This window comes from Chenopodium album, chromosome 1 (genome assembly GCF_948465745.1).
Source record: "Chenopodium album chromosome 1, dcCheAlbu1.1, whole genome shotgun sequence".
Taxonomy (NCBI): domain Eukaryota; kingdom Viridiplantae; phylum Streptophyta; class Magnoliopsida; order Caryophyllales; family Amaranthaceae; genus Chenopodium; species Chenopodium album.
Genome location: NC_137834.1, coordinates 85,070,222 through 85,093,913, shown reverse-complemented (window position 1 = coordinate 85,093,913; position 23,692 = coordinate 85,070,222). Strand labels below are relative to the sequence as shown.

Genomic DNA, 23,692 nt, shown 5'->3' with positions numbered 1-23,692 from the left:
TGATTTCTCAGAATTTTGATACTAGCTGAGGGCAGATGAATACAAACTTAAGAGTTAAGATCATCAATAGTTGGAATAAGTTTTTTTTTTTTTTTTTTTTTTTTTTTTTGAAACAATAGTTGGAATAAGTTAAATAAGCACAAATTTGAGATATTTTATGGAGTATGTTTTATATTTGGATTGTGTAACAGGTTTATGTATGGTTAATTATTTATGCATCTAGAATTTGCTGGATTGAGGAAATTTGTATGTATTCTTACTTCTTAGTAAAGCTGTCAATTCGGGTAAACAAGTCGGGTTTGGGTCAGGTAAGAGTGGGTCGGGTTAACTCGGGTTGGGTCAATTCAGATTAATTCCATAACCTATGCGGGTCGGTTTTGGGTTGAGTCATGCTTGAGTCGGGTCACGTCGGGTCATACTTCTTATTGGGTTTGGGTCGGGTTTAGGTCGGGTTACATTCGAGTCGGGTGAACAATAGGTCGGGTTTAATTCGGGTTTTCACGGGTTATAACGGGTTAGGGTAATTCTCGGGTTCGGTTCAAGTCATAATTTGCGGGTTAGAATCAGGTCGGGTCATTCTCGGGTTTAAGTCGGGTTTCGTTCAAGTCAATAATTTGCGGATTATAATCAGGTCGGGTCATTTTCAAGTCGGTCTCAGGTTCAAGTCGGATTCGGTTCAAGTCAATAATTTGCGGGTTATAATCTTGGGGTATTTCCAAGTCGGGTCATTCTCGGATTCAAGTCGGGTTATTTTCAAGTCAATAATTTGCAGGTTACAATCAGGTCGGGTCATTTCCAAGTCAGGTCATATTCGGGTTCAACTAATTATAAATATATAATTATCATTTTTAGCAATCTAATTATTTCCTTTGACTATAATATATATGACAATAGATGAGGGAACTATAGTCTATGATTTATGAAGAAAATTATCTCCTTTGACAATACAACAAATATATACTATATTTAACTCTTAAATTTGAGGATGATGCTCCTTTATTTTGTTGACCTGCACTGACTGACCCTCCCAAGACAAAATGCTTTGATAAACAATAATAAGGTAGTCTAAATTGCATTTAAGGTGATTTGAAATCGGGCCAGGAACAATTTGGGTTGAATTTAGGTCGGGTCAATAACAAGTCGTGTTAATTTCGAGTCGAGTTAGTTACAGATCGGGTTGGGTAAATAATAGGTATGGTAAAGATTTGGGTCAGGTCAATAACAAGTAGGGTTGAATTTGGGTCAGGTCAATAACAAGTCGGGTTGATTTCGGGTCGGGTTTGTAACAGGTTGAGTTAAATTCGGGTTGGAATAGAAAAGAGTCAGGTTGAATTCAGGTATGGTTAGTAACAAGTCGGGTTAAATTCGGATTTTGACGGGTTAAAATAGGTTTGGGTCAATTTCGGTTCAAGTCGGGTTCGGTACAAGTCCATAAAACTGGCGTTGTAAACCGTTATATCGGTGCAAGTTGTAAAACGGTAAATTGGTCATTTAAAAGCAAATTGAATGATTCCACACACCCAATTGGATTGCCGGAGGGTATTAGGGACCTTGGTAAACATTTTTGCAATTTTTATTTCCAAGCGAAAAAAGTCAAAAAATTCCAAAATTGAAGGCTAATATCCACGCTTTTTGAGAAAATTTGAAGGTTTCGAGGCTCAGTGTTGAAAGGTCTTGAAATTCTATTGGATACATCTCAGGGTCATATAATGCCGTTTGAAACCATACATGATCATTATTTGTTTTCATAAATGTTCGTGGTAGGCTTGAATTAATGAAATCGGTGCAAGTTGTAAACCGGTAAATTGGTCGTTTAAAGGCAAATTGGATGGTTCCACCCACCCAATTGGATTCCCAGAGGGTATTATGGACAATGATAAACATTTCAACAATTTTTATTTCCGGGTGAAAAAAAGTAAAAAAATTCTTAAATTGAAGACTAGTATCCACGTTTTTTGAGTAATTTTTGAGGTTTCGAGGCCCGGTGTCGAAAAGGTTTGAGATTTGAGGGGATACATCTCATGGTCATATAATACTATTTTAAACCATAAATGATCATTATATGTTGTCTTAAACGTTCGTGGTAGGCTTGAGTTAATGAAATCGGTGAAAGATGTCAATCGGTAAATTCGCCATTTATAGACAAATTGGATGGTTCTACCCACCTAATTGGACACCCGGATTGTATTAGGGACTATGGTAAACATTTCGGCAATTTTTATTTACAGGTGAAAAAAAGTCAAAAAATTCCAAAATTTAAGGCTAATTTCCACGATTTTTGAGAAATTTTGGAGGTTTTGAGGCCCGGTATCCAAAAACCTTGAGATTTTAGGGGATACATCTCGGGGTCATATAATGCCGTTTGGCACTATATATGATCATTATATGTTGTCATGAATATTCGTGGTAGGCTTGAGTTAATAAAATCGGTACAAGTTGTAAACCGGTAAATTGGCCGTTTAAAGGCAAATTGGATGGTTCCACCCAGCCAATTGGACTCCCGGAGGATATTAGGGACCATGTTAAACATTTTGGCAATTTTTATTTTCGAGCGAAAACAGTAAAAAAAAATTCAAAAATCGAAAACTAATATCCATGCATTTTGCGAAATTTTGAATGTTTTATGAATCGGTGTCAAAAAGTCTTGAAATTCCAGGAAATATATATTGGTGTCATATAATGCCGTTTGCAACCATATATGATTATTATATGTTGTCATAAATGTTCGTGGTAGGCTTGAGTTAACGAAATCGGTGCAAGTTGTAAATCGGTAAATTAGTCGTTTAAAGGCAAATTGAATGGTTTCACCCACCCAATGAGCTCCCGGAGGATATTAGGGAATATGGTAAATATTTAGTTAATTTTTATTTTCGGGCGAAAAAAGTAAAAAATTTCCAAAATTGAAGGCTAATATCCACGTTTTTTGAGAAACTTTGGAGGTTTTGGGGCCTGCTGTCAAAAAGCCTTAAGATTTTAGAGGATACATCTCAGGGTCATATATTGCCATTTGGAACTATAAAGGATCATTATATGTTGTCATTAAGGTTCGTGGTAGACTTGAATTAATGAAATCGATGCAAGTTGGAAATCGGTTAATAGGCCGTTTAAAGGCAAATTTGATGGTTCCACCCAGCCAATTGGACTCCCGGAGGGTATCAGGAACCATGGTAAACATTTCGGCAATTTTTATTTTCGGGCAAAAAAAAGTCAAAAAATTCCAAAATTAAAGGCTAATATCCACGTTTTTTGAGAAATTTTTGAGGTTTCGGAGCCTGGTGTCGAAATGCTTTGAGATTTTAGGGGATACATCTCGGGATCATATAATACTGTTTAAACCATAAATGATCATTATATGTTGTCATAAATGTTCGTGGTAGCCTTGAGTTAATGAAATCGGTGCAAGTTGTAAACCGGTAAATTGGCCGTTTAAAGGCAAATTGTATGGTTCCACCCACCTAATTAGACTCTCGGAGGGTATTAAGGACCATGGTAAACATTTCGGCAATTTTTATTTCCTGGCGAATAAAAAGTCAAAAAATTCGAAAATTAAAGGCTTAATGTCCACGTTTTTTGAGAAATTTTGGAGGATTCGGGGCCAGGTGTCGAAAAGGCTTGAGATTTTAGGACATAACTCTCGGGGTCATATAATGTTGTTTTGAACCATATATGATCATTATATGTTGTCATTAATGTTCGTGGTAGGCTTAAATTAATAAAATAAGACAAATCAGTGCAAGTTGTAAATCGGTAAATTGGTCGTTTAAAGGCTAATTGGATTGTTCCACCCACCCAATTGGACTCCCGAAGAGTATTTGGGACCATGGTAAACATTTCGGCAATTTTTAAATCCGGGCGAAAAAAGTCAAAAAAATTCAAAAATTGAAGGCTAATATCCACGTTTTGTGAGAAATTTCGAATGTTTCCGGGCTCGGTGTCGAAAAGCATTGAGACTTTTGGGGATACATCTCGGAATCATATAATGTCGTTTGGAACCATATATGATCATTATATGTTTTCATAAATGTTTGTGGTAAGCTTGAGTTAATGAAATCGGTTCAAGTTGTAAACCGGTAAATAGGCCGTTTAAAGGGAAATTGGTTGGTTCCACCCATACATTGGACTCCCGGAGGATATTAGGGACCATGGTAAACATTTTGGCAATTTTTTTATGAGCGAAAAAAGTCAAAAAATTCAAAAATTGAAGGATATCCACGCGTTTTGAAAAATTTTAGAGTATTCAGGGCATGGTGTCTAAAAGTCTCGAAATTTTAGGGAATACATCTCTGGGTCATATAATGTCATTTGGAATTATATGTGATCATTATTTGTTGTCATAAATGTTCGTTGTAAGCTTGAGTTAATGAAATCGGTGCAAGTTGTAAATCGGTAAATTGGATGTTTAAAGGCAAATTGGATGGTTCCACCCACCCAATTAGACCCCTAGAGGATGTTTGGGACCATGGTAAACATTTCGGCAATTTTTATTTACGGGCGAAAAAAAGTTAAAAAATTACTAAATTGAAGGCTAATATTCACGCTTTTTGAGAAATTTTTTAGGTTTCAGGGCCCGGTGTCGAAATGCTTTGAGATTTTATGGAATATATCTTGGGGTCATATAATACTGTTTTAAACCATAAATGATCATTATATGTTGTCATAAACGTTCGTGACAGGCTTGAGTTAATGAAATCGGTGCAAGTTGTAAACCGGTAAATTCACCCTTTAATGGCAAATTGGATGGTTCCACCCACCTTATTGGACTCCCGGAGGATATTGGGGAACATGGTAAACATTTCGGCAATTTTATTTACAGGCGAAAAAAAAGTCCAAAAAATCCAAAATTGAAGGCTAATATCCACGCTGGTAAAATACGGGACCGGACAATAACAAGTCGGGTTGAGTTTGGGTCAGGTCAATAACAAGTCGGGTTGATTTCGGGTCGGGTTTGTACCAGGTGTTGTTAGGAACGGGTGGGGTTGAATTCAGGTTCAGGTTAGTAACAAGTCGGGTTAAATTAGGGTTTTGACGGGTTAAAACGGGTTGAGGTCAATTTCGGTTCAAGTCGGGTTTGATTCAGGTCAATAATTTACAGGTTACTTTCGGGTCGGGTCATCTCCAGGTCAGTTCATGTTCGGGTTCAAGTCACACATACTCGGGTCAACTCGGGTCTAGGGTTGGTTTAAGTCGGGTTTAGGTCACCATTTTTTCGGGTTCAGATGGGTCGGTTAATAATCGGGTTTGAATCGATATTTCTGGTTGGATCAACTTTTGACAGCTCTACTTCTTAGTAATCAATTGCCTTAAATTATTAAATACATCCATACATGGCCTGAAAAATACTAAAACTATTGTGTGTGTCTCATTTTGAAACTGACACTTTTTACTTTCAGCTGCTTCTACTGAGCTGAACTGATTGAAGTTAAACTAAATTGAATATTTTATGAGATAAGGAAATGAACGAACTGATTGGAGTTGAACTAAACTGAGCTGAAATTAATCAGAAGAAAATAGGTCCTTAGTACTTCAAAGAATAAGAACATTTTACCAAGGAAATGCAAATTATAAGTTTATGACCAGTGAAGAAAATAGGTCCTTAGTACTTTAAAGCATAAGAACATTTTACCAAGGAAATGCAAATTATAAGTTTATGACTAGTGAAGAAAATAGGTCCTTAGTACTTCAAAGAAGAAGAACATTTTACCAAGGAAATGCAAATTATAAGTTGTCACAATTTTACCATTACGCAATTTTCTTGAATTCGTTGAAATAATGTGAACAGTACAGGGTTTAAATTATGGCATTAAGTACTCCTAATCCCCTATGACTAGTTAAGACAGTCAAAAGAAGCTAACAACTTCACTACGAAAAAAACACCTAAACAGAATTTAAATTGGCAAAAGGCAGCTAAACAGAATCAACCCAAAGAAACAAATTGATCTGTAACCATTAAATTTAATGCAACTTGGCTCGTACTTTCATGCTTTGTTAAAAAATTTCAATCAGAACCCATATAGTGGGATCTATGCACTAATACACACGGCAAAAGGCGAATACCCGGTGGCATCGCGAATCCAAAAAAGAGATAGAGGTAGGCAGGCCACCAATTGAGATAGAGATTAAAAATACGATATTGTTTGATATAATTTAGAAATAAGAATCAAGATAACAGCTAGGAACTGTCAAATATTCAGCAGCACCCTCAATTCAAAAATTAAACCATAGCAAATCAAAAGGCAAATCCTAATTCTAAACAATGAGCTTTCAGAGCTTTCACTTTTCTTCATCCTGCTTGTTGGATGCCTCTTTGATCTCGTCAGCTCCATCCTCCTGCAATAGAAAATACAGACCCATTAAGGAACGAAATGGCAACAGACATAGTATAATGCAGATTCGAGTAATGAGTTAACTATTCCCTACCAGCATGTCGGAGGTCCACAAAGTCAGGTTATCCCGGAGAAGCTGCATAATTAGAGTGCTGTCTTTGTAGGAATCTTCCCCAAGGGTGTCCAACTCAGCAATTGCTTCATCAAAGGCCTTGAGAAAGAAATGACATTGTTAAATGAAAAAAAAGAGCTCATAGTATGTAGCATGTCAGCATAGATCTTGCGGAATTATTTTCAAATAAAGCCACACATATACAGCTGATAAATGGTTAACAGCATGTTACAAAGTCGAAAACAGTATACCATTCTATCATACAAAATCATCTGTAGTGAAAAATACTACCCCCCAGTTGTTTAATGCATAATGTAGGTTATGTAGCTAACTAATGTAATTGATGAATGTCCAACATTTCAAGACATAAAGCATTGTAAGTAAATTGTTAATCATTTCCACGGTAAATGGTTAATCCGGTTAAATGATTTTCAGAGATGATCATCTAACACGAGAAACCAATGTTAGGCTTGCTAGTTGAATACAGGAAGGAAAGTCCCTTTATGTAATACAAAGCTTGTGACATGCTGAATTAAAACGAAGATGAAAAACAAAACTGTAAATTAAGCAAGAAAAGAGAATCTCTTTCTGGTCTTGATATGAAAATGGAGGTATCTCTGCCCTAGTTATAATTCTTACCTGTTTAGCTAAGTTGCAGGCACGATCAGGAGAATTGAGAATCTCATAGTAGAAAACTGAGAAGTTAAGTGCAAGACCAAGACGGATAGGATGTGTTGGAGGCAAGTCAGCATTCGCAATATCCTGCTAAATGAAAAGGACGGGCATTAGTCATAAGTTGGCTAACAACGCCACATACCCTCGACCCATAACAATCAACAACCAAACTCATAACAATTAACCAAACAGAACATTCAACAAAAGAATTCTTTGAAAGTACATAAGACGACATCTTCAAAACAGCAACCACAACCACAACCAATAACAGAAACACGTCAAACAAAGAACAAAATATAGCGATCACTAAGCCTGGGACAATGATCCATTATCCCATCAAAATTGACAATCCTTATATTCTTATATTATGACTAGTTGATAACACATTATAATATCGCTTTCATCACATTTTCCCTGTAATGCAATTCAGATTTTCTTCTCAGTTCGCCAATCCTAAGATCAATAATACTTCGTACATTTTTCTGTACTAACCACTTCTCTAATGACAAACCACCTTTTCAAATTCCTACTTCCCTTTGGTTACACCTTTATGCATCAACAAATTCGATTACGAAAGAAAATTAAGATCAAAATCCGTTGTCTCAATATGTAAAGTTTAATGCAATTAGCATCTTAAGATTGAACAAATTGTCAAAATTCCAACACAAATATCAATGTCACTTTCTCCAAAGGTATATAACAACATAAAACAAAGATTTCCAATCACTTTCACACTAATAATTTTGATGATCTCTTTCAACGTTTCCTCATACCAATCACCAGTGTCACATCAAACAAGTTTTCAGACAAACAATCAAAATATGAATCAATTAATCACACATTATTGCAAAATTAATTCAAAATTAACAATTAGATAGGCCAACATTAACAATATAAACCACGATTAACACAATGCCGATGAATTACCAACAATCTAAACAAAAAAACATTAATCCGATCCTAATTTCAACCAAATTTCCACCAAAAAATGATTCAAAATAAAACTAAAAAGCTAAATCAATCAAATCGCAAAACAAATCGAACAAATTACAAAATGAAAAAAATCGAAGAAATTAAAAAAACAAAATACCTGAGCAGCTTTGTAAGCAGAGAGAGTATTCTCAGCAGCCTCCTTCCTTTCAGATCCAGTCTTAAACTCAGCCAAATAACGATAATAATCACCTTTCATCTTGAGATAAAAGACCTTAGAATCGGCACTAATAGCAACAGGAATAAGCTTAGATTCCAGAAGCTTCAAAATGCCATCACAAATGTTAGAAAGTTCAGATTCAATCTTAGATCTGTAACCTCTAATGGTGGAAACATGATCTTCATTTCCGCGACTTTCTTCCTTTTGTTCGATCGATGAAACGATCCGCCATGAAGCACGACGAGCACCAATGACGTTTTTGTAGGCGACGGAGAGAAGGTTGCGCTCTTCGACGGTAAGTTCTTCGCCTTCGCAAGCGGCTGAAACGACTTTCTCCATGAATTCTACCATTTCTTCGTAACGTTCGGCTTGTTCGGCGAGTTTCGCCATGTATACGTTCTCATCTCTTGCTGTAGATGCTGCCATTGTTGTAGTTTGAAGGTTTTTTTTTTTTTTTTTTTTCTGAGATTTGAGTTTTGATTTTGGGTGTTTTTTTTTTTTTTTTTTTTAATTTTTTAGGGATTTTGAAATTTGAAACAAATTAGAGTCTAAGGATTCGGAGAAATTGGAGGAAGAAAGTGAACAGGGTGCCAGCTATATAACCCCGCATCACGCGGTCTTCAGGTTTCTCTTTTTAATCCTTTTTTAGGTTTTTTTTTTTTTTTTTTTTTTTTTTTTTTTTTTTTTTTTTTTACTCGTACTCGTTACTCTTACTCCGTATTTTATTTTTATACTACGTATTTACTCCGTACATTTTCTTAATTTACTTTTGGGGAGTGTACTAGTAAAAAAAAATTACTCTGTATTTACAAAATTATCCTTGAATCAACTAAGGTTATCCGATTAACTGACCTGAAAACTTGATTTAAAATCTAAGCTCTGTTCGAAATCATTTGAATTGATTTGGATCAATTCATCTGACTCGTTAGTAAATGATTATCGTGTTAAAATAAGCACATTGGCAATTGAATAAAAAATGTTATGATTAGGGGTCTGCTCACTTCAGCTTAATTTCAATTCAGAAGCTCCTAATTTCCTTCTCTCATAAAATATTAATTTCATATTAATTCAATTCAGTTCAGTAAATATAAACAGACCCTAATCTAAGCATGAAATTATCTTGAACAAGTATTACCCAAAAATGACCCAACTCGGATCAATGCAATCCGGAAAAACCCAATTTATCAGTTCATTTTAAGCTTTTAATTACTATCCATATGATACTTGTATAAATTTAAAAATGCAAGTATAGTATGTATCATTTTCCTATATCTAAATGCAATGTCTTGCAAACATCTACCAACTATTTTACATCCTTATCGAATTAATATAATGTTTTTATACAATAATTTAACCGAGTATGAGTATTTATTTGTAACATACAGTACTAATTACTACGTATTAAATACCACTGCTTCATCACTTTAAGACCACCTTATAAAGTTATAAGTGAGTTGGGCCAAGAATAGCGAGAAATTGAGTCCATGTTTTGTTGTTTTACTATGGGCCCATAAAAATAGTCTTATGATAATAAAACGGTTTTACACAAATATTGCAACGTTATTGAGTGTGTTGGTCAAAGTTTGTTAGGAGTATATATTTTTACGGAGTAACTTTTAATTGCATGGAGACGATGGAATATTTCAACATGTTCTTTCATGAAAAAAATGGGTGGATTTATACGAAGGTAAATTTGTTAGAAAAAACCTTTTAAAAGCCTCATTTTGCAAGAAAAAAACCTTTTAAAGCATTTTTTGTTAAAAAAAACCACAACGATCACTTTTTTTGTCTAAAGAAACCTGAGACCACTTTTCAGGCGTTGACTCCAATTTCCCGACGTTGACTCTCTTATTTTCCCCACTTGCACCCAAATTTTATTATTTGCACTCCACCTTTTTATCTCCCCTCATTTTTTCCCTCCAACTCCACTCTCTTCTCTCTCTTCTTTGGCTTCCATGAATGCTCTGTAATTCAATCACATCACTTCGCCTTTCTCTCTTCTCTCCTCTGCATGCAATTAATTCTTCAACAATAAACTTAGGTAAGTTTTAATATGCTGTAATTTGACTGGGAAGACAAAAAAAAATTGGGGCTTTTTTCTAAAACCAAAAACTTACGAAATTCTTCTTTGCCATGGCTAAAGGTGGACGAAAGAATCCTAGATTAGAGCGTAATTGGGCAAGAAATCGTTGAAGAACCCTAGATTACCTATCAATTGCTCAGATTTGGGTAAAAAGTTGCCCTAATCTGGAAATGAGTGATTTGGGGGAGGAGAACCCTAGAATATATATAAGGGGGGAAAAAAGGGGCTAAAAAAAAAAGAGGGAAAATCAACCAACTGTTGGCTACAATTAGGAAAATAAGAGAGTCAACGTCGGGAAATTGGAGTCAACGCCTGAAAAGTGGTCTCAGGTTTCTTTAGACAAAAAAAGTGATCGTTGTGGTTTTTTTTAACAAAAAATGCTTTAAAAGGTTTTTTCTTGCAAAATGAGGCTTTTAAAAGGTTTTTTCTGACAAATTTGCCTTATACGAATTATTTGTTTACTGAATCAATGGATTAAACAAAGATCAATAATGACCGTCTCACACTTACCTGTTTCGTACGGAGTAACTGCTTATAAACTCCTTACCATTATATGTAATTTTGCATGAATATTATGGGATCAATACCTTATTAATAGAATTCAACCTCCATACATGTGTTTTTGTTCCTTATTTTCTATTACCACACAATAAACCATTAAAATGGTTCATCAATTGGGTGTTGGTGTAGTGGTGATTGGGACTACACTTGATAGGGAGGACTTGTGTTCGATCCCCCGCAACAACAATTGGGAGGGGACTGGAACCTAACCACCCAGAACTGATCCCCGAATTCGAATTAGCCCAAAAGGGTGAACCGGGTAGAACACCAAAAAAAAAAAAATAATGAATTGTAATGAAAATTTGTGAGCAACAAATGAGTTTTTTTTTTTTTATTATTATTATTTATTTTTTTTATAGCATAAGTGCATTACCAAATGTATGGGCTTGATGGCATGAAATTTTCTTCATAAGCTTTCTTATCAAATGTCAATCTCAATGACCTCAAAATAATCATACTTACGATTCAAGTGTTACATACACTACGCAATTAGTTAAGCCATGAACAACAATAATTCAATCTATAGCTGCAACAATAAGCTAAGAAACTGCGATTGTACGATCAATGAACGATGTATAAACTAGGAAATGGTGACTCTTATAGACTCAGACTCTCAATGATCGAGACGCGTGTATGTTTTGGTGTGTTAGGGGCAGAAATGGAGAAGATGACCTGAAAAACATCTTTGTAGGCGAACATCTATTGAACAAGAAACAGAGTGGTTCATGCTTCGGATGCAGCATGCAGGTAATAATTAATTAAGTGGGTAACATTTAATTTGAATCCTATATTATAGATACTTTATAATTATTTAGGTGCACAGCTAAAAGTCTAAAATAGTTTGACTCCGTCAAATTTAAGTAGAATCAATTGGCATAATATATATTTGAATGGAACACTATGATTACATGACACCATACTCATACTACCTCGAATTAGGCTGTGTCATGCCACAAATAGAATTAAAAAAAAATAATCAATCAAATGATTAATATTCACGAAAATAAAGAGGGTAAAAAAAAGGCAAAATGGGTAAAAAAAAAAGGCAAAATGGGTAAAAAAATAATCAATCAAATGATTAATATTCACGCAAATAATGTTGAAATTTATGACTCAACTACAAGCCTACTACATCATGTGACAGGGGTTACCGAGTTTTTTGTTAGAGGTTACTTGAGTTTTTCAGTTAGGGATTCCTTGAGTTTTTCATTCAGGGGTTACACGAGTTATCTGGTTAGGATTTACTTAAGTTACTCGGTCAGACGTTACTTGAGTGGTTCGGACAGGGGTTCATTCGGTTAAGGATTACTCAATCAGGGGTTACTCGGTCAGGGGTTACTCGAGTTTCTCGGCAGACCGCATACAAAAAATTGTGACTCGATTAACTCCTGACCGAAAAAACTCGAGTAACCCCTGACCGAAAAACTCAAGTAACCCCTGACCGAGAAACTCAAGAAACCTCAGAAATTTAAGTAATCTCTGACCGAGAAAATCAAGTAACCCCGAAAACTCAAATAACCCCCGACCGAGAAACTCAAGTAACCCCTGCCGTACGGTACAAGAGTCCGCATTAAAATTTGTGAAATTAAAATAACTCAATCATTTCCCTAGCTAATTGTTGCAATCATCATAACTTATAAGCAAATTAAATTTGTGGATAATATTAGTTATCTATAATAATTCATGTCCTACATATGTATCTCTAATGTAAGAATGTGTTATACACTTACTTTAGAGACTAATGAACATAAACACTCTCAATGAAGGAAAAAGTTCAATATAGGTAAGAATATGAGCGGAAAACACAAATTCTTTTCTTGAGGTGAGGAAAACGAGAACTCCTCATACAACAAAAATATATCGCCATTATATGCATGTGAGCCTCGTGTATGTGAGAAGAAAAAACAGATTGATCACTAGTTACGTATAGCATAATGATGTTTCTGTTTTCTTTTTTTGCCCTTTTCCTTCTCTGAAAATTCATACTTGTTCTATTCAAAAAAAAAAAAAAAAAAAAAAAAATCATACTTGTTCTCTTCTTCAATAATGTATTCACTATGTTCACACTTTCTCTATTATTTAATTATTGTATTTCAATTAGCATAATTGACAAATAAATTGAGCGGAGATAACTCTATATTAAATCAAGCACAATAAAAACATACGAATTGAAGTAATTACCAATTTAGAAAGAAAAATTAAAAAAATTTAATCATTTCCTTAGCTAATTGTTGCAATCATCAATTCATCATAACTTATCTATACTTATATATTAAAAAGCGTTCCTAAAAATGTTTAAGTGCCACGTGGCACTCTTGCCACGTCATCATATTCATATTTGAAAAATGTCTATCATGAGATTCGAACTCAGAACCGCAAAAATACGCATTAGATGACTTACCATATCATATACATAAAATAATCATGCTTTTATATTCGACTTATAAATATAGATATGGATTGGAGATCTGAACCTTAAGAACTACAATTCTTACAAAAAAAAAATCAATTATATTATTATGATAATAATTATGTTTTTATTTTCATTACATTATAAATTTTATACAAAAAAATATGTTTATATAAATTGTCAATAGTTGTTCAATAAATAATTTATTCAAAGATTTAATGCAAAACTATTAAAAATAAATAAATAAAGAATAAATAAATAATAAAGAATAAATATATCTATTCAATTACAAGTGTTCAAAGTAACAACCCGGAGCATCGCCTAGGCCACACACTAGTTAGCAAACTAATTTGGCGATAACCTTAATTATCTATGATAAAAATTCCTGTCCTATGTATGTATCTCTAATGTACTCCGTAAGAATGTGTTACACCATTACACACTTACTTTCCAGACTATTGAATATAAACACTCTTAATAAAGGGAAAAAAAAAAAATCATAAGGTGAGAGAATACCATGTATAAGTGGATTCTTGTCAAAAAGTAAAAAACAGTTTCACTGTTATGTATTGTATAATAATGATTCAGTTTTTTTTTTTTTTCTTCTTCTTCTCCGAAAATTCATACTTGTTCTATTCTTTAATCGTATATACAAGTGAAGACAACAATCGTCAACCTTGAATCACTTGTAAATATTCTCTAGCATCTGACCGTTGGACTACCTACGAAGATTCTGAATATAATGCTAGCTTATTTGTTATATTCTTAAATTGATATGAGGCCCTATTAACTTTTGGGCCATGTGCAGTTGCTCACCCTGCACACCCTAAGGGCCGGACCTGTATATAGATTATATATACTCCATATAATCTCTCATTTTAATAGAAAGTATTTACAAATTACGAGTAATATCTAATTTTTGTAATTTTTTACGTACATAACAAAATTACAAGCAACATTTGCATAAGGCCACCTTATCTAGTATTTTTTTTTAAAATATTAATTTTTTATTTTTAAATTTGGTAAGAAAAAGGGCTCTAATGGATCGGAACTTCTCACAGATCCTCCCAATCGAATTAGCGGGCTAGGTACTTTAGGAGTGAAGGGGAGTTGGGGGTTTAATCCCCACCCTAATTCAAAGTGCTTATTGTGGGGATTAAACCCCCAACCTAAAGTGCTTATAGTGGAGATTAAACCCCCAACCTCAATATTAAAAGATACAACCCATTTCAACAGGCCAAACTTAATTAGGTAACACCACTTTACCCAGTTAGTAGTTACCATATATTCATACGGAGTATTGAGTATACAATTACTTGTATAGTTGTATGAGTCACTCGGTCACTCCAAGTCTTCAACTACTTTTCTGCAAGTAATTAAAATGAGCATGTGACCATTCCAAATTCCCAATATCTTCTATGGGACAACCCATCTATAAGGTCTTATTCAAAATTTTGTCCAAAATTCTATTACCAACACTCTTCTAAAATCACACGCCTAACATAAGTTAATACTCTCTCCATTTTAAATATTTGTTCTAGTTTTTATTTTTTGTCGTTTTTAAATACTTATTTCATTTTTTATTTGAAAAACTTTTCTAATATTTAATTCATTTCTCTCAACTAGTGTATCCAACATAAATAAAATTTTATTAGTTTTATATTTTTTCCTTCTATTCTCTCAACTAGTTTTGATTTTTTTTTTTTACAATTTTTTATTTTTCTACCAATCCTACTATCTCCATATTTTTAGGGCATGTTCTCATACGTTGAAATTCAGTTCAGTTCAGCTCCTAATTTCCTTCTCCTATAAAATATTCAGTTCAGTTCAGCTCATCTCAATTCAGTTTAATTCAGCTCAGCTGATTTCAGTCAATGAGAACAAACCTTATTACTTTCTTCAATTTTTTCTAAAATACCACGCATATTAAAATAGAGCAAATATTTAAAATCGAAGAAAGTGTTCTATAAACATTATACTACCTCCGTTACAGGTTATGTGCAACGATTAGACATTTTTCCTCTCTGCTTTATGTCAAATCGTTGCACATAACATATAACGGAGGTAATATTACGAGACGAACCGGAGTATAAAAGCAAACATAAGTAAAAGACCCTACAACTCCACAAGGCCACAACCCACATATCACAAGGCTAAAAATCTAAAAACCAAAGGAAGTACCGTAGTATTGTTATGTTGATACTCGGCGCAATCCAACGGCCAAACCTTTAAAACAATGACACCAAACGCGTAGATAATAAGGCACGTGTCTCATATATTCTTTCCCTTACTTTTATCCGCCTTTCCTTTCTCAAATTCTCAGTATATAAACTCACACAACTTGACAAACACAGATAAAGGAATTCTTGCATTTTTCTAAGTTAAACGCCAACAGAATTATAATCCCAGAATTTTAGAATAAACTAGAAGCTTCATCTAACAATTTCAAAGAGAGGAGAGAGAAAATAAAATGTCGCCATCAATTGTAGAGTGTGCATCTGATGAAGTTGATCATCGACAACAACGTGAAGAGAGATATAATCAATGGCTGAATTCCTTTGTTGGTGATGATGATCGGACGGCTACTGAGTTGTCTCAGTTTATGTTCATTCCTGATCATCATACTTTTTTCAGTGCTGCCGTTCAGCTTAAAAACCAGGTAATTTTGGACAATTACTTGCACCATTTTTTAATTAATTAATAATTAGCTGAATGAAATGGAGGTGTTGTTTTTAGCTTAAACTTTGTTAGTGAAAACGGATTAATTAGGGTTGTTCATCGGTCTAAAATTAAAATTAACAAATTCTGAGTAATTGAGAAAGTTAGATGGAATTACAGAAATTTTTGGATAATGTCATAATTTGTTAACATTTTGTCTAATTTCCCAAGGTTATAATGAGCATTTTAGGTAATTTTGGAATTCAGGTTTGCATTATTGATTGATTATCTTTTTTTTTTTGAAAGAATTATTGATTGATTATCATTCATTAGTTTTGTTTTTTTTTTTAAATAATGTTGAAAGTGAAGTGTAACTGCTTCGTATATTTAAAATTGATTTTAAAAATTCAACGTGATTAATGAATTACGAATTGATCAAAGTGTGTTCACCTCTTCAACGTAACATTTTGGACTTGGTTAGCCCTGATTTTCTCCTTATATTTAAGCTTAATTGGACTCAATCATCAATAATTAAACATGACTTTAAATTGATATTTTTGAAGACACGAATAAATCACACCCTAAAAATTTTTGAGTTATACTTGTACTTCCTCCCTTTTATAGATAGAGTAACAAATTTCACAAAAATACAACGTTTATTTCCATTTAAGGCAATTTATTACGGAGTACAATATCTTATTTCACTCTTCAATTAAATACTCAAAATCTTTTTTTTATTGAATCTTTTAATGGGTAATTCATTTTAGGATCTTCCTAATGAATGTCCCGGGACGTTGGATAAGCATTTAATATATTGCCTAAAATGGTATTAATTTGGAAAAGTGTGACAAAATCACGTATTGATCGGAGTAAATAATGTTCATTTTAATTTAATCACTTTTAGCTAGCTTATCCAACGTCTCGCGTACGTTCATTAGCTTTTGCCTCATTTTTATTATGAGTTTTAATCTTGTACTTGAAGTTACAAATTTTGGAACCAAAAAAAATTACATATTCCCTTCGTTTTTTTAAGCATTCAACTCACGATTTTATAACTTTGTGTCGATCAAACTGGTGCACTTAATAAAAGGCTGGCGTATTGAATCCTCCTCTATTGAGGATGTGTAAATGACAGAATGGTGTAACAAATCCTCACGCATAGGGTACCTTATAGTCCTGAGCTTCTGAGCCCAAGAGGCAAGAAAAGCATGTTTATCTGAAAAATATGATATTTTATTTTATTATCTAAAAGAAAACATAAGACAAAGAGGATATTAATTTAAAATTGGGTTTTACAAATTAAACAGGTTGTGGACGTGACGTGGAAGGACAAGGGGGGAGTGGAGAGCCAGGAATTAGATCCCACGGTATACACGGGGTTGATGGGGACAGCCTTCACTTGCTTCCGCTCATTCCAGGCCACCGGTTCTCAACAAGACTTGCTTTTATGTGCTGATATTGTGAGGGCGTGTGCCTCCATCGCTCATTCTTCAAGGTTTGCACTTTACGCGTATAATTTATTCTTTCTCTTAAAATTTTGTTTATCTGACGTTGTTAAATCCGGTTTACTCCACCTTAAAAATGAATTTTCCAGTAAAAAAAATTTAATCTAGTAAAAGTAATTTCAGTTCAATAAAAATTAGTAATTTTGAAGAAGAAAAATAGATAATTAATAAGAATAATTTTAGTTTAGCTAAAATAATATCAATTCAGCAAAAAAAAAAAAAAAAAAAATAGTTGAGCTAAAATATTTTCGATTCAGTAAAATTAATTTTAGTTCACTAAAAATAATAAAGTCAACCAAATGTAAGGTGAAGTAAACCAGGCTAACAACAAGTCAACAATAAATACGAGTAATCTCGTATATGGAAATGGTGAGTCTTAAAGGAAAATTTATAAACTTCTTCAATTTTAAATTAATTAACTATGTATACATTTCATTTGATATGTTACAATAATTATGTTAATGTAGAATTTTTTAGGTGTTAACGTTTGCACATTAGAAAGTCCCTTTAAAATTAAAAGATATTCGACGGTGCCCAATTGCCCATCATGGATAATGAAAGTTACTAAGATATGTAAAAAGAATTATTAGATACTTTAATCTATGTAAAAGATTTGAAGTAACATACATTCCTACTCGTTTGCTTTATACTAATTTACTCACTATACACTTGTTAATGTTCTCATTTAAAAAATTTATAGTGTTATTTAAAAGATGATTTGATGGTCTATGTGTCATGAAAAACACAATTACAGGTTAAAAGTACTTTGGTCTATGAAAATTAATTAAATTTTTATGAAAACTTTTAAAATCCCAAGAAAAGAAAGGCAAATGTAATTTATTCGAATAAAAAAAATATGGACTAGGAGTAGGAGTCTCGAAAAAGTGGACAACAAAAAACCGTATGAAGTATTAACTTCACACTTAGGTAAAAAGTTGAAAGAATTTTTGAAACTGGATCAGATAGTTGGATACTATAAACATTAGGCAAGTGATACATAGGCTATTAGGCTGTGTATAAGCATTACAAATTAACATATGAAGTGAAACAATTAATTAAAATTTTGATTAATATTTTCATTAGAACTCCTTCTATGCAGATCCAGGAGTTATGTATGTAATTTTCCTTTTCGACTGAATGTAAAGAATAAGCATTGGGATTTTGAGAAAATTTTTATGAGGAAAAAATTGTTGGGCTTTTGTGAATTTTTAGACATTATTACACTCCCAAAGGTTGAAGTTAATTTTGGAACTCCTACAAACTACAGTGCTACTTCTACTCCAATTATGAGTACAAGTATATAAAATATGAGTGGTAAATAACTTGGTTGTAAATACTTTGTATATGTGAACCCTTTCCTTTCGGTCCTCGAGACTTTAATCCATATACATAATATAAAAAATGCATCTCATGATTCAGTATATTTGTGGTCCCAGACTCCTAGCCAATATAAGCAACATCGCCAACATGAATAGAATTTTCTTCCCAACAGCGTTGATATTTATAGGGTATAGTTTATTTCCCACGTAAAAAAACCAATGAATTATTTGAGTGTTGAACTTATTATTTCATTATTTGTACTCATAGGACTCTGCTTCAATTGCAATACTGACGTAGTGAACATGTACCATTATTATGTATGGGACATGGGTTGGACTACATAATAAGTGATGCTAATTTCCAAGCTTGTAATGATCCATCATTTTGGGATGGGTTATACATGCCTACATGAATAAGGAATGTCGAGGTAGGGTAGGGATCAAACCTTGTCTTTTGCGAACAAAAAATGTTACTCTGTTGATGTCTATATATTTTGTATTTTGAATTTGAAAAAAGAATATTAAAATAGTGCTCATAGCATTTTGCTAATATCAACCAATAATGTAGGATAGTACATGAAGTGAGATGGAGGATTTGGATTCATGTGAAATAATTATATTTACTCGTTTTGTTAGTTTTTCTAATCAGTCGGGATGAGATCATGAGGTCAAGTTCTTTCTTGACGGGAGCCGAGGGCTGAGGCAATGTGATATTGTGTATAGACTGTCTACCTCCTGATTTCAGGATTTGGGTTCTTGATGAAAGGGGTGAAGAGTTGACAGTTACCCAGCTAGGCTTGGGCTTGACACAATATTGGTGGAATGGTGGTCCATTTTGGGCCCTTGTCTTACTGGTCTCCATAATAAAGAAGAAAATAAAGTTCCTTCTCATAAATTTGCTGACATCAAGGACATGGATGTACTGTTAGGTTAATTTTGGTTGGCAATGAGGTCATTTGAGTTAATAAGGGTCGGTTAAGTTTGCCACCTTTATTATGCATGGTTAGTTACACTTACATAAATCAGTAGATGCGTCCCTTAGTTGGAAGCTGAACAATAGAATTACTATTATCGATGGATATTTCTTCGCCTTAGATTGCTGATAGAAGTGAAATAGACAGACCAATGAACTGTATGTGTGGCCTTGACAGTTGCATAGCCCTGATTAATAATAATGGTGTCCGACGGGCAACACACACACACATATTATAATTTCATATTTGCCAGTTATACTCGCTAACTTTCTTTAATGTAGATATTTGATATAGATAAAGATGTAAATTGATATCTTGACTGTGACTTACTATTGTTGTGCAGACTTGTAACATTTTTGAGTGGTAGAGGAGGAATTTATGCACTTGGTGCTGTCATCATGAACTATGTGGGGGACCATCAAAGCCGTGGCCATTTTCTTGACATGTTTATTGAGGTTTTAACTCTTGCTTAGCATGTTTCAAATTTCTATTGTTATCATCCTATTTATTTTGTCTTCATCAGTACCTTGTTGCCCACCGGAAAGATGTTTCCATCTCTTGTGTGGGAGATCAGAAATCATGCCTTGCTGGGAAGATCATCTATTTGAAAGGCATAGTAACTACTACTAGGGAAGAAGTCAAATGAAAAAGCTGCAAATTATGTGTACTTACTTCCTCATCAAGATACACCATAGTTGATGATTATGCATAATTTCTAACTTGATAGACTAAATTTCAAGTTGAAAGCACTATTCCCCTAATATAAGATATTACTTCATACTTCGTATTAACTAAATTGTCCTTGAATGCTTATATCACTTCTGATTTTTGACTAAAATATAAAATACGATATCTTGTAAAGTACAATTATTACATGTCTTTGTAGAAGTGGCAAGAAATAATTTGAAAGAAATAACAGCCTAATGGTAGGGCTTTTCAGTATGTAGTCCTTCTTAGCTGCTTGATCGGTCTATTATAGATTATGTTCTGATTGTGATTGTTGATTGGGTCTCTTTTCTCCTTGTTAGTTAAGTAACGATACATAAAACTTATGCCATATTATGACTTTCAGGTAGCACAAGAAAAAGCACTTCCGGTTGGACCTGAAGAAGGGGGTTTTGGAATGTCATATGACCTTCTGTGTGGAAGAGCAGGATTTTTGTGGGCAGCTTTGTTCATAAAAATGCACCTTGGTGAAGAAGCATTGCCAAATGATCTGCTGATGCCTGTTGTTGCAGCTATTTTAGCAGGGGGTAGAGCAGGAGCCTCTGATAATCCGTTGTGTCCTTTGATGTACAGATGGCACGGGACGAGATATTTCGGTGCCGCTCATGGCCTTGCAGGGATTTTGCATGTTTTGCTTCACTTCCCTCTCTCAGGAGATGATGCCGAGGATGTCAAGAAGACGCTGAGGTACATAATGAGTAAAAGATTCCCAATGAGTGGAAACTACCCATCAAGTGATGGGAACCCTAGGGATAACTTGGTCCAGTGGTCTCATGGTGCAACCAGCATGGTTATCACTTTGTGCAAGGCCTCACAGGTTTGTAGCTTTAGCATTTTTTTAGTTTGGCATCTAAGCTTTGTTCACCATGAGGCTGGTCGTGGGTGATAGCTTTGGCGTGTGCTTCGCCTTGCATCCCCATGATGGGTTTTAGATTTCTCATCCTACCCTAGTTTTTATTGGTAATTAGGACATGTAGATCTAAACACAGTATCCTGGTTACCATACTTACCGTACAATTTAAACACGTATTTGGTGTTTCATTAGCAGGCCTGTGTGTTCTAGGATGTTTGTATGATGGACATTGGTTTTGGTTACTGCATACAGGTTTTCCCCAATGAAAGAGAATTCCGTGATGGAGCCATAGAAGCAGGGGAAGTGGTCTGGAAGAGCGGTCTTGTGAAGAAGGTGGGACTTGATGATGGGGTGGCTGGAAATGCATATGCTTTCCTCTCCCTCTATAAGTTGACAGGAGAAGCCATATATGCAGAGCGAGCAAAGGCGTTTGGAAGCTTCTTGTATCACAAAGGAAGTCAGCTGGTAAATGCAATGAACTCTGGTGGGACGGATCATGCTTATTCTCTTTTCCTAGGACTTGCAGGAGCTGCGTGTTTCTTCTTTGATCTTCTTCATCCGGAAAAATCAAAGTTCCCAGGCTATGAACTTTGAAACTGTAAGATATGCTTTTAGTAGTAGAATATAAGTGTTGTATTTGAGTATTAGCACCTGAGTAAAGCCGTGCACTGCTCTGAATTCGTCCAAAAACAAAGACAAGACATAATAGGGAAGTATGAGTACCTGTGTATGTTGGTTTAGTATTTCAAGGAATATTCGAACCTCAGTTTCGCCTAAAGTTCTTAATAGGAAAGGATTCGAATTGGTAAGAGATGTTATAATACTCCATATTCCGGGAAAGAGGTGAATTTTCTTTCTGTAATGTGATTACATGTACAAAAATATGGTGATCATAGCTCATAATTTTTAGGAGGTGCAATCTTCAATGTTTGTAACTAGATTTGATCAATGGGCAGGCTGAGTTCGGGCGTGGCCGAGGCATAAAAAATCTGCCCATTTTTTGGCTGGGCCTAGCTTCGGGCAAATTTTTTATGCCCAAACCCGCCTAAAATGGCAGGGCCGTTTAGGTTTTTCAGGCCGGCCAAAAAATGAACTAAAATGGCGTAAAAATGTATTCTCAAGCCCGCCCAAAAATTAAAAAGTTTGGGCTGAAAATTGGTGCCCAAAATCGGGCCGGGTTAGTTTTGATCAGCTCTATTTGTAACCAGCCCAGTTTAAACACTCTTTAGTCTTCGAGTTTCCAACAATTTCTACTTCTAATCTCATTTTTTACCTGAACCAAAATCTCATATTATACATGAACCAAACAAGTAATAAATCGTTTAGTAGGTAATGAACATATTAAGATGATAGATTAAGATTTTGTGTTTGTCAAGGTGGCGTAATGATACCAAACTTTTATAATTTTCTGCTCAAAAGCAAAATAGTTTGAGATCATATTGGAATAAACGGAATACAAAGTACTAGTATATTATTACCAATATACTCATAATTTCTTGTGATAGTACTGAAATACTCAAATACAGTGCCTAACCATAGGCTATCTTATGACGTATTTTAAATATATAGACAGGTTATTATATGGTATCTCCGCAAAATTTCTTCATTTAACTGTTTAAATTTGAGCCGCCAAATTACTAGACTAATAGCTACCATTTCAACCAAACTACATCTAATTAAGAATAATTTCATGTGTTAAAAAAAAAAAAAAAAAAAAAAAAGATTAATTTCATGTGAACATTGAGAAATACATGTGCTCCATACCAAACCTATAAAATTAATTAAATTTCATTTCAAGTAGCATATCTACCAAAGCTACGTCACAAAGTCAACAGGCTAAGCTAAAGATCTGTAGCTAAACAACATTTGCCAACCTTCCACAAAATTAGACACCCAATCTAATATGGCATTAACCAGCAAAGCGTTGGCTCACATAATAAGCTTCTTATCTCAAATCCTAGAGATTTGGTGTTCATATCCTGCCGAGTGAGGATGCTTGAGGGTAAGGATTCCCTTACTCTTCTTTCTAATCTCAAGAGTTTGTCCTATAAATACTAAACCAAAAACTATGATGGTTGAACTTTGATCAAGATCTTCCTTACTACAGAGTATGACATTGGCCCACAAGTATTGTGAGGCTCAACATACCTCGGGCGGTTGGGTTGACTAGTTGTGTACCTGTGACTAGGGGTGTGCAAAAAAAGATCAAGACAGAAAACCGGGCAAGATCGGACCGTTGAATTTCGGTTTGGTTTTTGGTCCTCACATTGTGTTGATTCCAGGTTTTCGGTCTGGTCCAGGTAAAATACAAAATATTCCGGTTCGGACCGGAAAATGTTTTTT

The 23,692-nt window shown here is 34.3% G+C and overlaps 2 protein-coding genes across 3 annotated transcripts; one reads left to right on the top strand and one right to left on the bottom strand.

Annotated features, from left to right (window-relative positions):
* Positions 1-6,112: 6,112 nt before the first annotated feature.
* On the bottom strand, positions 6,113-8,805 carry LOC145559746 (14-3-3-like protein). 2 transcript variants are annotated; one of them, XM_081621071.1, is made up of 4 exons: positions 8,201-8,805; positions 7,075-7,200; positions 6,418-6,534; positions 6,113-6,327 (listed from the first exon to the last, which is right to left on the bottom strand). In XM_081621071.1, exons 1-4 carry the CDS (start codon positions 8,684-8,686, stop codon positions 6,271-6,273), a joined length of 786 nt encoding a protein of 261 aa, XP_081477197.1. In that variant the 5' UTR covers positions 8,687-8,805; the 3' UTR covers positions 6,113-6,270. The 2 variants fall into 2 exon arrangements, with proteins under 2 accessions (XP_081477197.1, XP_081477199.1); XM_081621073.1 differs by having other exon boundaries at positions 7,075-7,197; positions 8,201-8,800.
* Positions 8,806-15,563: 6,758 nt separating this feature from the next.
* On the top strand, positions 15,564-22,211 carry LOC145559734 (lanC-like protein GCL1). Its single transcript, XM_081621066.1, has 5 exons — positions 15,564-15,973; positions 17,280-17,467; positions 20,114-20,225; positions 20,843-21,313; positions 21,602-22,211. The coding sequence occupies exons 1-5, from the start codon at positions 15,785-15,787 to the stop codon at positions 21,941-21,943; spliced, it is 1,302 nt and encodes a 433-aa protein (XP_081477192.1). The 5' UTR covers positions 15,564-15,784; the 3' UTR covers positions 21,944-22,211.
* The last annotated feature ends 1,481 nt before the right edge of the window (positions 22,212-23,692 follow it).

What these genes read in the sequence shown, in the direction of transcription:
- LOC145559746 (XM_081621071.1), bottom strand. Translation starts at nt 8,686, where the DNA reads ATGGCAGCATCTACAGCAAGAGATGAGAACGTATACATGGCGAAACTC. An exon ending in CTGCTTACAAAGCTGCTCAG is followed by an intron (nt 7,201 to 8,200) that starts GTATTTTGTTTT and finishes CTTTTCATTTAG; the next exon opens with CAGGATATTGCGAATGCTGA. An exon ending in CCTGCAACTTAGCTAAACAG is followed by an intron (nt 6,535 to 7,074) that starts GTAAGAATTATA and finishes TTCTTTCTCAAG; the next exon opens with GCCTTTGATGAAGCAATTGC.
- LOC145559734 (XM_081621066.1), top strand. Translation starts at nt 15,785, where the DNA reads ATGTCGCCATCAATTGTAGAGTGTGCATCTGATGAAGTTGATCATCGA. An exon ending in TTCTTGACATGTTTATTGAG is followed by an intron (nt 20,226 to 20,842) that starts GTTTTAACTCTT and finishes TATGACTTTCAG; the next exon opens with GTAGCACAAGAAAAAGCACT. An exon ending in CTTTGTGCAAGGCCTCACAG is followed by an intron (nt 21,314 to 21,601) that starts GTTTGTAGCTTT and finishes TACTGCATACAG; the next exon opens with GTTTTCCCCAATGAAAGAGA.